At 41.7% G+C, this 13,519-nt stretch overlaps 1 protein-coding gene across 4 annotated transcripts in view; it reads right to left on the bottom strand.

Annotated features, from left to right (window-relative positions):
* Window positions 1-12,935, bottom strand: part of LOC117394314 (tyrosine-protein kinase receptor UFO-like) — a 34,319-nt gene extending 21,384 nt beyond the window's left edge. For 2 of the 4 annotated variants that reach the window (XM_059004723.1, XM_059004722.1), the window contains exons 1-6: window positions 12,346-12,935; window positions 8,540-8,759; window positions 7,722-7,822; window positions 4,836-5,018; window positions 3,249-3,329; window positions 2,195-2,310 (exon numbers count right to left, since the gene is read on the bottom strand). In XM_059004723.1, the coding sequence (XP_058860706.1) occupies window positions 2,195-2,310; window positions 3,249-3,329; window positions 4,836-5,018; window positions 7,722-7,822; window positions 8,540-8,759; window positions 12,346-12,427 (783 nt within the window). In that variant the 5' untranslated portion in view covers window positions 12,428-12,935. The remainder of the gene's footprint in view (window positions 1-2,194; window positions 2,311-3,248; window positions 3,330-4,835; window positions 5,019-7,721; window positions 7,823-8,539; window positions 8,760-12,345) is intronic. The other 2 variants (XM_059004724.1, XM_059004725.1) reach the window with 2 other exon arrangements.
* Between the last annotated feature and the right edge of the window lie 584 nt (window positions 12,936-13,519).

Here is a 13,519-nt window from a genome sequence, read left to right on the forward strand (position 1 = left end):
TCCTGATTTACCATGTTTTTTTAATATGCTTTACCACACCTCTCTGTGCTTTACAATGCTTCCCTATGCTTTACCAGACCTCTCTGTGCTTTACAATGCTTCCCTATGCTTTACCAGACCTCTCTGTGCTTTACAATGCTTCCCTATGCTTTACCAGACCTCTCTGTGCTTTACAATGCTTCCCTATGCTTTACCAGACCTCTCTGTGCTTTACAATGCTTCCCTATGCTTTACCAGACCTCTCTGTGCTTTACAATGCTTCCCTATGCTTTACCAGACCTCTCTGTGCTTTACAATGCTTCCCTATGCTTTACCAGACCTCTATGTGCTTTACAATGCTTCCCTATGCTTTACCAGACCTCTCTGTGCTTTACAATGCTTCCCTATGCTTTACCAGACCTCTCTGTGCTTTACAATGCTTCCCTATGCTTTACCTGACCTCTCTTTGCTTTACAATGCTTCCCTATGCTTTACCAGACCTCTCTGTGCTTTACAATGCTTCCCTATGCTTTATCATACCTCTCTGTGCTTTACAATGCTTGCCTATGCTTTACCATCCCTCTCTGTGGTTTACAATGCTTCCCTATGCTTTACCAGACCTCTCTGTGCTTTACAATGCTTCCCTATGCGTCACCACACCTCTGTGCTTTACAATGCTTCCCTATGCTTTACCAGACCTCTCTGTGCTTTACAATGCTTCCCTATGCTTTACCACACCTCTCTGTGCTTTACAATGCTTCCCTATGCGTCACCATACTTTCAGTGTGCTGTATCACACTGTGCTGTGTTGTTACTGTAGGAGACTTGTATAAGGGGAGAGATGACTGCAGCGTGCCTGATAGAACCACAGTGACTCACAACCTTCAGGAAACAAACAGGTCTCAAAACACTGACCAGAGCAGCGCGACTCAGAAAATAGGCATTTTGTTTTTCATAAGAAACAGAACTGAGAGAAAGAGCAGAGTAGAGATGTTTGATGAATGAGATCATGATGCATGAAGGGCTGGGTGCTCAGTACCAAAGGGATTGCTCATTTCCGAGGTAAAACGGTTAAAAAACACAACGAAGAATCTGTATTTTAAAATCCCTTGTAAAAGTTCCCCACAGTAAAAGCACATCAAAGTGTAATACAGCACAGTGAAAGCGTGGTAAAGCACTGGCCAGCATTGTAAAGCACAGAGAGGTCTGGTAAAGCATAGGGAAGCATTGTAAAGCACAGAGAGGTGTGGTAAAGCATAGGGAAGCATTGTAAAGCACAGAGAGGTCTGGTAAAGCATAGGGAAGCCTTGTAAAGCACAGAGAGGTCTGGTAAAGCATAGGGAAGCATTGTAAAGCACAGAGAGGTCTGGTAAAGCACAGGGAAGCATTGTAAAGCACAGAGAGGTCTGGTAAAGCATAGGGAAGCATTGTAACGCACATAGGGGTCTGGTAAAGCATAGGGAAGCATTGTAAAGCACAGAGAGGTCTGGTAAAGCATAGGGAAGCATTGTAAAGAGAAACATTGGAAGTATTATTTTTTTTGTTGAGTAGATCGATCATACAAGGCTATTTTAAAAAAATATTCTCCAAAATGTAGTCATTAATTTAAAAAAAAAAAAAAACTGGCTTTTTTTTATCCTTTCAGAGAAAAAAAAAGGTTTTGCAGAAGTGAGTCGGCATGCAGGCAGGGCTGTGAAGGGTTAAACCTGAGGCCCAGCTTCCCCTAGGAAGAAACAGCATTGCTAGGCACTGGAGTGCTTGAGGAGAAAACCAGAGGAACAGAGAAACAGAAACAGAGAAACAGAAACAGAGAAACAGAAAGAAACAGAGAAAGAAAGAGACAAAGAAAAAGAAAGAGATAGAAACAGAGAGAAACAGAAATAGAGAAATAGAGAGAGAGACAGAGAGAGAAATTAAGAGAGAAACAGAGACACACACTCACACACATTCACACTCCCACTTCAATTAGATATACAGTGCAAATACTGCCATTGGAGGGGGTGAGTACATTTACCAGTTAAACACAGACCCCCACAATCAGACACACACACCCCCACAATCAGAGACACACACCCCCACAATCAGAGACACACACCCCCACAATAAGAGACACACACCCCCACAATCAGAGACACACACACACTAGGAGTTTCATTCCCAGCGCTGTCGCTGCTGTGCTCCGCTACACTGAGAGCTGTGGAGACAGGTGTCCTACCTGTATGGAGTACACAGTAATGGGGTACACCCCCCCGAATCCGGGCTCCCACGAGATCTCCAGCGACCTGTTGGTTCTTGAGTACAGCTTGAGTTTCTGCGGTTTGTCTGGGATAACTACCGGACATAAAAAAATATTAAAAATAATTAAAATAAAATAAAACACACATGCAACTTTCAGGTTTTACCCCATGCTCATTTACTATAGTTTACCCTGGACTGTCATGTTTATTAATATGCTTTACCAGACCTCTCTGTGCTTTACAATGCTTCCCTATGCTTTACCACACCTCTCTGTGCTTTACAATGCTTCCCTATGCTTTACCATACCTCTCTGTGCTTTACAATGCTTCCCTATGCTTTACCACACCTCTCTGTGCTTTACAATGCTTCCCTATGCTTTACCAGACCTCTCTGTGCTTTACAATGCTTCCCTATGCTTTACCAGACCTCTCTGTGCTTTACAATGCTTCCCTATGCTTTACCAGACCTCTCTGTGCTTTACAATGCTTCCCTATGCTTTACCACACCTCTCTGTGCTTTACAATGCTTCCCTATGCTTTACCATACCTCTCTGTGCTTTACAATGCTTCCCTATGCTTTACCAGACCTCTCTGTGCTTTACAATGCTTCCCTATGCTTTACCAGACCTTTATGTGCTTTACAATGCTTCCCTATGCTTTACCAGACCTCTCTGTGCTTTACAATGCTTCCCTATGCTTTACCAGACCCCTCTGTGCTTTACAATGCTTCCCTATGCTTTACCAGACCTCTCTGTGCTTTACAATGCTTCCCTATGCTTTACCAGACCTCTCTGTGCTTTACAATGCTTGCCTATGCTTTACCATACCTCTGTGCTTTACAATGCTTCCCTATGCTTTACCATACCTCTCTGTGCTTTACAATGCTTACCCACACTTTCCCTATGCTTTATTACACTTTGCTGTGCTTTTACAATGAGACACTTTCAGGGTAAAATTGCCTTTTCTTCCCTGCTCGCTCCTTGAATTTTGGGGAGCCCCTAGCCTGGTTCCGCAAGAAATTAGGGACCCTACCTGTGACTTTGCCCGTCGTGGACGTGGCCACCCCTTTCTTGTTGTGAGCTTCACACGAGAACGAGCTGCTCCTGTTGAGTCCTGCAGTCCAGACAGACAGACAGACAGACAGACAGGCAGTAAGTTAGTCATTCCGTCAATAATAAAGCAGTCTTCAGTTCAGCAACTCTGTTCACAAAACCTTAAGGACTGTTTTCTAAGAACTGGGTTTTTTTTTTTTAAGGATTGTGTTTTTAAGGAATTTCAATTCATTAAGTTTCTTTTAATGTTTCTGTTGAAGACACTGAGAAAGACTTGTAGTGGAAACACCTGTCATTGGATTTAGGAAGTTTCTTTTAAGTGTGTCTAAATAGTCCAACAGAAACTGAAAACTGCAGAAGTTCCTCTAACTGAAGGATTGCTTTTACATTTTTTTTTTTAAAAGCGACTCACGATTTTTTTCTTCCTGAAGTTCGGAATTGAAAGCAGATGTCTTCAGGAAGCAGGTTTGCTGACGAAGAGGACAGGATGTGTTGTTTTTTTGGGGGGGGTTTTGTCAAAAGCTGAGCAATATATTTTGGTTCTTCTTTTTAGAATCTTTATTCAAAAGGATTCGTATTGTTTATTTACAGGCGCTACAGGGGGCAGAGGGGTGGGGGTACTGTACCTACAAACAGGCTTATGAAATATCACAAACTTTTGCAAATTTTTTGGGTATTATAAAAGGAACGTGGGTTTTTATTTATTTATTTTTTAATTAACATACAATTCTAATATTTGTGAAACTGTTCTAAATCGATTCCTAGGTTTTGTAGGTCAAATAAATATATATATATAGATATATATATATTAAAAAACCTTTGCTAGCTACATCCTGCTGTTACTCTCCTTTCCTATAAAAGCTCTTGAATAATAAAAAGTTAAATCCTCAAACTTTTTTTTTTTAATTAAATCAAAACAAAAAACTGTAATAAAAATAATTTTTTAAAAAAGGATTTTTAATTAGACACAGTTTGATTTGGGATGATGTTTTAGCAGTTATTTAAACCACTTAATAATATTATCATCATCATCATTATTATTATTATTATTATTATTATTATTATTATTAATACAATATTCTAAAAAATAATAAAAATAATAATAATAATAATAATAATAATAAATTCAGCTCCTGACATCTGTTGACTACAGCCAGCACTACAATCCAGCAAGTGACTGATGCAAACTCTACAGGGTCTAAATATTTGTATGATTCAGCAGCTTGGTCTGTCCTGCCAGAGGCCTGGAGCTGCAAGGCTATCTGTGGCCTGTTTGTGTTTAACTGTGAGTGAGGGATACACTTAAATCATTTAGCAGACCTGATAGTGAAGCGATACAGCCCTCTAAAATGTCTTTATAATATATAGCAGACCCTGATATTGATGCGATCCAGCCCTCTGAAATGTCTTTATAATATATAGCACTAGACCCTGATATTGATGCGATCCAGCCCTCTGAAATGTCTTTATAATATATAGCACTAGACCTTGATATTGATGCGATCCAGCCCTCTGAAATGTCTTTCTAATCTCCTGATGGATGTATTGATCTGTGGGGTGTCCGTACCTCTGAGAGTAAGAGTGGAGGGGGACAGAGCGACGGGATCGAGCAGCGTGTTGAGGGGGGCCCCGTCCTGCAGCCAGATCACCCTCACTGGCTCCGGGGGGCCGTGCGCTCGGCAGCTCAGATTGAGGGTCCTGTTCGCTACCACGGCAAAGTCCCGGGGCTCCTCGGAGAAATGAGGTAACCCTGGAGAGAGAGGGGAGAGACAGACAGCAGAGAGAATTCAAATGAGTTACAATACATAGCAAACCTGCTATGATGTGATACAGCCCTCTGAAATGTCTTTATAATATATAGCACTAGACCCTGATATTGATGCGATCCAGCCCTCTGAAATGTCTTTATAATATATAGCACTAGACCCTGATATTGATGTGATCCAGCCCTCTGAAATGTCTTTATAATATACAGCACTAGACCCTGATATTGATGCGATCCAGCCCTCTGAAATGTCTTTATAATATATAGCACTAGACCCTGATATTGATGCGATCCAGCCCTCTGAAATGTCTTTATAATATATAGCACTAGACCCTGATACTGATGCGATCCAGCCCTCTGAAATGTCTTTATAATATATAGCACTAGACCCTGATATTGATGCGATCCAGCCCTCTGAAATGTCTTTATAATATATAGCACTAGACCCTGATATTGATGCGATCCAGCCCTCTGAAATGTCTTTATAATATATAGCACTAGACCCTGATATTGATGCGATCCAGCCCTCTGAAATGTCTTTATAATATATAGCACTAGACCCTGATACTGATGCGATCCAGCCCTCTGAAATGTCTTTATAATATATAGCACTAGACCCTGATATTGATGCGATCCAGCCCTCTGAAATGTCTTTATAATATATAGCACTAGACCCTGATATTGATGCGATCCAGCCCTCTGAAATGTCTTTATAATATATAGCACTAGACCCTGATATTGATGCGATCCAGCCCTCTGAAATGTCTTTATAATATATAGCACTAGACCCTGATATTGATGCGATCCAGCCCTCTGAAATGTCTTTATAATATATAGCACTAGACCCTGATATTGATGTGATCCAGCCCTCTGAAATGTCTTTATAATATATAGCACTAGACCCTGATATTGATGCGATCCAGCCCTCTGAAATGTCTTTATAATATATAGCACTAGACCCTGATATTGACGCGATCCAGCCCTCTGAAATGTCTTTATAATATATAGCACTAGACCCTGATATTGATGCGATCCAGCCCTCTGAAATGTCTTTATAATATATAGCACTAGACCCTGATGATGATGCGATCCAGCCCTCTGAAATGTCTTTATAATATACAGCACTAGACCCTGATATTGATGCGATCCAGCCCTCTGAAATGTCTTTATAATATATAGCACTAGACTCTGATATTGATGTGATCCAGCCCTCTGAAATGTCTTTATAATATATAGCACTAGACCCTGATATTGATGCGATCCAGCCCTCTGAAATGTCTTTATAATATATAGCACTAGACCCTGATATTGATGCGATCCAGCCCTCTGAAATGTCTTTATATATAATCAGGGTCTACTATATTATAAATCTAAACAACAATAAGCAGTATAGCCAAGCTAAATGATATTTGAGATCTGTACCCACTGCCGCTGCTCGGTAAGTGTGCTTTGCTTGCCAGTGTGCTCTCATGCTAGGCTTTGATTACATTATATGATGTCCGTTCATCACTGCAGCACACTTTTAGAAGGAAACTGCAACTGAGAATTTCTAGGAATGCTTTTCCAAAACTTCCGCCGGGAGCATGACTTCTTTTCTGACAGGACCTCTATTCCCACTGCTTCTCTGTGCAGACTAAACAGAACAGCCCAATGAGAGAGGCACTGTTCACCTCTTCATCTCCAGCCAGTCACTTCCCTATAAGGAAGACTGCAGGGCAACACTTGCATAACACAGGGCTTGCAGAACTAGATTCATTTAAGGTAACTGGAGTCTGTTGCACTGTTGCTTGGGGGGTGCATGGAGGCAACTGTAGCACGTTATGCAGAGATGATGGTCAGGAGCCTTAGAAAAAGGTGACCACTGTGCTTTTGCAGTATTCCCACTGTGTATTTATCATAGTTTACCCTGGTTTGCTGTGTTAATAAATATGCTTTACCAGACCTCTCTGTGCTTTACAATCCTTCCCTATGCTTTACCAGACCTCTCTGTGCTTTACAATGCTTCCCTATGCTTTACCAGACCTCTCTGTGCTTTACAATGCTTCCCTATGCTTTACCAGACCTCTCTGTGCTTTACAATGCTTCCCTATGCTTTACCAGACCTCTCTGTGCTTTACAATGCTTCCCTATGCTTTACCAGACCTCTCTGTGCTTTACAATGCTTCCCTATGCTTTACCAGACCTCTCTGTGCTTTACAATGCTTCCCTATGCTTTACCAGACCTCTCTGTGCTTTACAATGCTTCCCTATGCTTTACCAGACCTCTCTGTGCTTTACAATGCTTCCCTATGCTTTACCATACCTCTCTGTGCTTTACAATGCTTCCCTATGCTTTACCAGACCTCTCTGTGCTTTACAATGCTTCCCTATGCTTTACCAGACCTCTCTGTGCTTTACAATGCTTCCCTATGCTTTACCACACCTCTCTGTGCTTTACAATGCTTCCCTATGCTTTACCAGACCTCTCTGTGCTTTACAATGCTTCCCTATGCTTTACCACACCTCTCTGTGCTTTACCATGCGTTCACTGTGCTTCATTGCACTTTGCTGTGCTTTTACAAGGGGAAACGTTTAGAGAAATTTCCACTGGCCTTCATGTCTCTGATAACATGAACACATTTAAACCCCATTCTTCCAGCTGAATGCTTGGATCTCTGAATCACCGAGAGCCCTGTTGGGAGTCCCTACCTTCCAGCTCCAGGTAGCCCTCTTCAGAGAGGAGCTCTCCCCCCTCCTCAGTCAGGGCACACCGGTACCCCCCCATGTCAGACAGCTGGACAGACGAGATCCTAGGAGGGAGAGGAAGGCAATGAATGACAGCAACATGCAAATTACATTCCCTCACTCCCTCCATCACTCTTATAGAAAAAGTTTACCGCAGTATTTATGCACTGTAATTTTGCAGTGTTAACAGGTTTTACCAGACCTCTCTGTGCTTTACAATGCTTCCCTATGCTTTACCACACCTCTCTGTGCTTTACAATGCTTCCCTATGCTTTACCAGACCTCTCTGTGCTTTACAATGCTTCCCTATGCTTTACCAGACCTCTCTGTGCTTTACAATGCTTCCCTATGCTTTACCAGACCTCTCTGTGCTTTACAATGCTTGCCTATGCTTTACCACACCTCTCTGTGCTTTACAATGCTTCCCTATGCTTTACCAGACCTCTCTGTGCTTTACAATGCTTCCCTATGCTTTACCAGACCTCTCTGTGCTTTACAATGCTTCCCTATGCTTTACCAGACCTCTCTGTGCTTTACAATGCTTCCCTATGCTTTACCAGACCTCTCTGTGCTTTACAATGCTTCCCTATGCTTTACCAGACCTCTCTGTGCTTTACAATGCTTCCCTATGCTTTACCATACCTCTCTGTGCTTTACAATGCTTTCACTGTGCTGTATTACATTTTGCAATGGGAAAAGCATGGGGGGGAAAACTGCAAAAAAATTGGAAAAAGTGCAAAAAACTTCTCTAAGGGCTGGTCTTGGCGTCTCTGGCAGCTCACCACAGCTCGCTGACAGACAGCCACTTCTCCTCCTCCTCCTCCTCCTCCTCCTCCCCCAGGTGCAGGGTCAACTGGTTGGTGTCGGACATTTCCAGGGGCTCCCCGTCTCTGGTCCAGAAGATCTCGGGGGGCTCCCCGAAGCCCTGTATCCCGCAGCGCAGTCTCACGGGCTTCCCCAGTGATGAGGTCACATTCCCAGGGCTCTCCTCAAACTGCCAGCCTGCAGGACACAGAGGGGGGTTCCTCAATACAGGAGATGGGCACTGCGTTCAAAAAACTCATTTTCTAATGCAGAGCTGTAATCGCACATGGTAAACCAGCCATTATAAAAGTTTCCCACAGTCAAAGCACAGCAAAGTGTAAAACAGCACATTGTAAAGCACAGTGAGGTATGGTAAAGCATAGGGAAGCATTGTAAAGCACAGAGAGGTATGGTAAAGCATAGGCAAGCATTGTAAAGCACAGAGAGGTGTGGTAAAGCATAGGCAAGCATTGTAAAGCACACAGAGGTCTGATAAAGCATAGGCAAGCATTGTAAAGCACAGAGAGGTATGGTAAAGCATAGGGAAGCATTGTAAAGCACAGAGAGGTATGGTAAAGCATAGGAAAGCATTGTAAAGCACAGAGAGGTATGGTAAAGCATAGGCAAGCATTGTAAAGCACAGAGAGGTGTGGTAAAGCATAGGCAAGCATTGTAAAGCACAGAGAGGTCTGGTAAAGCATAGGGAAGCATTGTAAAGCACAGAGAGGTCTGGTAAAGCATAGGCAAGCATTGTAAAGCACAGAGAGGTGTGGTAAAGCATAGGCAAGCATTGTAAAGCACACAGAGGTCTGATAAAGCATAGGCAAGCATTGTAAAGCACAGAGAGGTATGGTAAAGCATAGGGAAGCATTGTAAAGCACAGAGAGGTATGGTAAAGCATAGGAAAGCATTGTAAAGCACAGAGAGGTATGGTAAAGCATAGGCAAGCATTGTAAAGCACAGAGAGGTGTGGTAAAGCATAGGCAAGCATTGTAAAGCACAGAGAGGTCTGGTAAAGCATAGGGAAGCATTGTAAAGCACAGAGAGGTCTGGTAAAGCATAGGGAAGCATTGTAAAGCACAGAGAGGTCTGGTAAAGCATAGGGAAGCATTGCAAAGCACAGAGAGGTCTGGTAAAGCATAGGGAAGCATTGTAAAGCACAGAGAGGTCTGGTAAAGCATAGGGAAGCATTGTAAAGCACAGAGAGGTCTGGTAAAGCATAGGGAAGCATTGCAAAGCACAGAGAGGCATGGTAAAGCACAGGGAAGCAGAACTCTCCCACACTCCCCCTCTCCCTCCCTCGCAGCGAGGGGTGGGGTGAGGAGGGAGGGGGCTGCATTTCTGAAATGACTGCTCTGTTTCTCACGCTGTGGCCCCCAGCTAACCCCTCCTAGCCCCCTTTTTTTTTTTAGGTCACATCCATACAGAAAGAGTTTGGCTTCAAATCCCATTCAATGTGTTTCTTTACTGGGTTTTGATTCCTTCACTGCTGGCTGGCTGGCTGCCTTTTTTTATTTTGATGTTCGAAAACAAATATTCTGTGATTTTTAATTAGCTGGATTCACTACTACTTAGTTTCAGTGGAAACGCTTGCCGTTTAATCTGTCTCACCTCTGAGGGTATTGAGTGTTCAACAACGCTGCTGTCAATGTCTCAATGTTGGGTTTTTTTTTATTAAATGTATTAAAAGGTTCTTTTAGCACTTCTAAAGAAAATAACACTTTGAAAGAAAATAGCATTTTGAAAGCCTGACGCTTACTATTCCCCTGCAAACGGCATTCAGACACACCCCATGAGACTGTCAACACCAGACCGGAGTGCTTGTGTTGAAAAACAAAAAGCACGACCCACTCCCAGACCCTTATTATTCTCTGTCTATCACCCTCTCCTCTTCACTCTCTCACTCCTCCCCCATCCTCTCACAGAAGGTTTTTCAATTGTCCGTTAAAACTGAAGATATTTTTGTGTGCCGTGACAAGGGGGGGGGGGGGGGAGGGGGGGGGTAGCTTTTTGAAAAGTAACGGAGCGACAGGGCTGGACCAAACAACAAAACAGCAGGCTTCATTATGAAAATAAACAACCTCAGATTCTCTCTCTCTCTCTCTCTCTCTCTCTCTCTCTCTCGTCTTTTTTCATTACACAAACACAGAAAGCGCCCACACCGACTGACTCAGTCCACTTTGAGAAAGAATTTCAGCAGATCAGAGTTTGTGTTCCAACCGATTTAAAGCATATTATTATTATTATTATTATTATTATTATCATCCTTATAAAAGTGTCCCATAGCAAAAGCACAGCCAAGTGTAATACAGCACAGTGACAGCATGGTAAAGCATAGGGAAGCATTGTAAAGCACAGAGAGGTCTGGTAAAGCATAGGGAAGCATTGTAAAGCACAGAGAGGTCTGGTAAAGCATAGGGAAGCATTGTAAAGCACAGAGAGGTCTGGTAAAGCATAGGGAAGCATTGTAAAGCATAGAGAGGTGTGGTAAAGCATAGGGAAGCATTGTAAAGCACAGAGAGGTATGGTAAAGCATAGGCAAGCATTGTAAAGCACAGAGAGGTCTGGTAAAGCATAGGGAAGCATTGTAAAGCACAGAGAGGTGTGGTAAAGCATAGGGAAGCATTGTAAAGCACAGAGAGGTCTGGTAAAGCATAGGGAAGCATTGTAAAGCACAGAGAGGTCTGGTAAAGCATAGGGAAGCATTGTAAAGCACAGAGAGGTGTGGTAAAGCATAGGGAAGCATTGTAAAGCACAGAGAGGTCTGGTAAAGCATAGGGAAGCATTGTAAAGCACAGAGAGGTCTGGTAAAGCATAGGGAAGCATTGTAAAGCACAGAGAGGTATGGTAAAGCACAGGCAAGCATTGTAAAGCACAGAGAGGTCTGGTAAAGCATAGGGAAGCATTGTAAAGCACAGAGAGGTCTGGTAAAGCATAGGGAAGCATTGTAAAGCACAGAAAGGTCTGGTAAAGCATAGGGAAGCATTGTAAAGCACAGAGAAGTGTGGTAAAATAGTGAATAGGCATGCATCGTGCAGCGCGTACAGGGACCGATTTCAATGTGTGATCCGAGCAGATCCGCTCAATCCTACTTTGATTACACACGCGCTAGGAAGCAGTCTCCCACAGCAAGTTTTGACGGCATGAATGAAGATTTTTTTTATTTTTTTATCATTGTTATTATTGACAGCTTTGACCGTTATACAGATACAAACAGCTTCTAATAGCTTATTATAACATGTCATGCTTTATATCAAATCAGCTCCACCCCAACCCAACCCAAATATAAACTGTCCTACCGCGTCAATCGTTTGACACTTCTGGGAAAAGTGACCCATAGATTATTTACAATAAACAATCTTTCATAGTAGCTATAGGTAGGCTACTATAAAGAAAATATAGGTGTTTTAAAAATGGACTTCGTCATAATAATAATAAATAATAATCTGATAGAAGTTATTGGAAACAGACCACTTCATCCAATGCACTGAATTACCCCAGGTAACTACAGATTATACATTAACCGCTACAGTTATATAAAGGCAGGCTATACGGCCAATGCGGATTTATGCATGACGGTATTCATTCGTTTTGCATAAACTTGCACTAAATTGATTCGCAGATGCGTCCCGACTAGGATCATGTAACTGTGTTGTAGTTTCAAAAGAACGAACCCGATTCAATCTGCATTGCATTCTGTATGATGTGGCTGCATTCTCAATACGAGTCACACTGTGCAGAGTTTAGCGTTCAATCGCAGTGTTTTAAAACAGACAGCGTTTACCTTTTTGGGCGAGAGTTTTTCTCAAAGCAAAGGCGCAGGTAAGGAAAACGGTCAGCGCGAGGCATCCCACGTTTCTTCCCATGTTAGATCCCTCTTTTTTTTTTTTTTTTTAAAAATCGTTTTTCAGAATTGAAAGGAGCGACCACTGCCCCTGTTTAGTGCCACATAACCAGACTGCGGCCAAGACCAACGCTAAAGATTTCAAAATATATCTATATCAATATCAATATCAAGGTCCCGTTGCGTGATCTGTTTAAATCTGCGAAACAAACAACTTAAAAAAAAAAAAAAACTTCAATAAATCGTTTACAGATACTCCTTTTTCCAATTTAAAAAAAAAAAAAAAGCCGTTTGACTGCAGCAGCAAAAAGAACGTATTAAATTTGGGAAAACTTTTTCAAACTGTTTCCAGCAGTCGCGTTGTTTTCGTGTTGTGTAATCCCGTCTTCAAGACAGTACCGTCTATCCAAATTGGGTCTGTGACCGAGTTTGAAAATTACTGTTTCTTTTTTTCACACAGGGGTGGCAGTAATCCCCCCCCCCGGGTTTATTTCCATTCTCTCAGTCCCTCCCTCTCGCTAGCGCGGAATGCACGGAGTTAATAAGATTATTTAAAGGGACAGGCGCTGCAACACACAGCCCCAACCCAATTATAATACAATGACAGCAATTCAATAGCCTTTGTATACATTTACAGCAATAGTGTTGCTTAAAGGTGTCAGTAATGACAGAAGAAGGATTTATAGGCTGAAGTTTTCCTTTTTCATATATATATATATGTGTGTGTGTGTGTGTGTGTGTGTGTGTGTGTGTGTGTGTGTGTGTATATATGTGTGTGTATATATATAACTGCAGTGTATAAAATTGAAGGCATATTAAATAATTAAAAAAAAATGTACACAAAAAAGTTTAAAAGATTAAAAATTGTGTGTGTATATATATATATATATATATATATATATATATATATATATATATATATATATATATATATGTATTATTATTATTATTATTATTATTTATTTCTTAGCAGACGCCCTTATCCAGGGCGACTTTCAATCGTAAGCAAATACATTTCAAGTGTTACAATACAAGTAATACAATAAGAGCAAGAAATACAATAATTTTCTGCGATGAATTTAAAAAATAAAATTGGAAAAAGGAGTATCTGTAA

Source organism: Acipenser ruthenus, chromosome 30 (genome assembly GCF_902713425.1).
Source record: "Acipenser ruthenus chromosome 30, fAciRut3.2 maternal haplotype, whole genome shotgun sequence".
NCBI lineage: Eukaryota > Metazoa > Chordata > Actinopteri > Acipenseriformes > Acipenseridae > Acipenser > Acipenser ruthenus.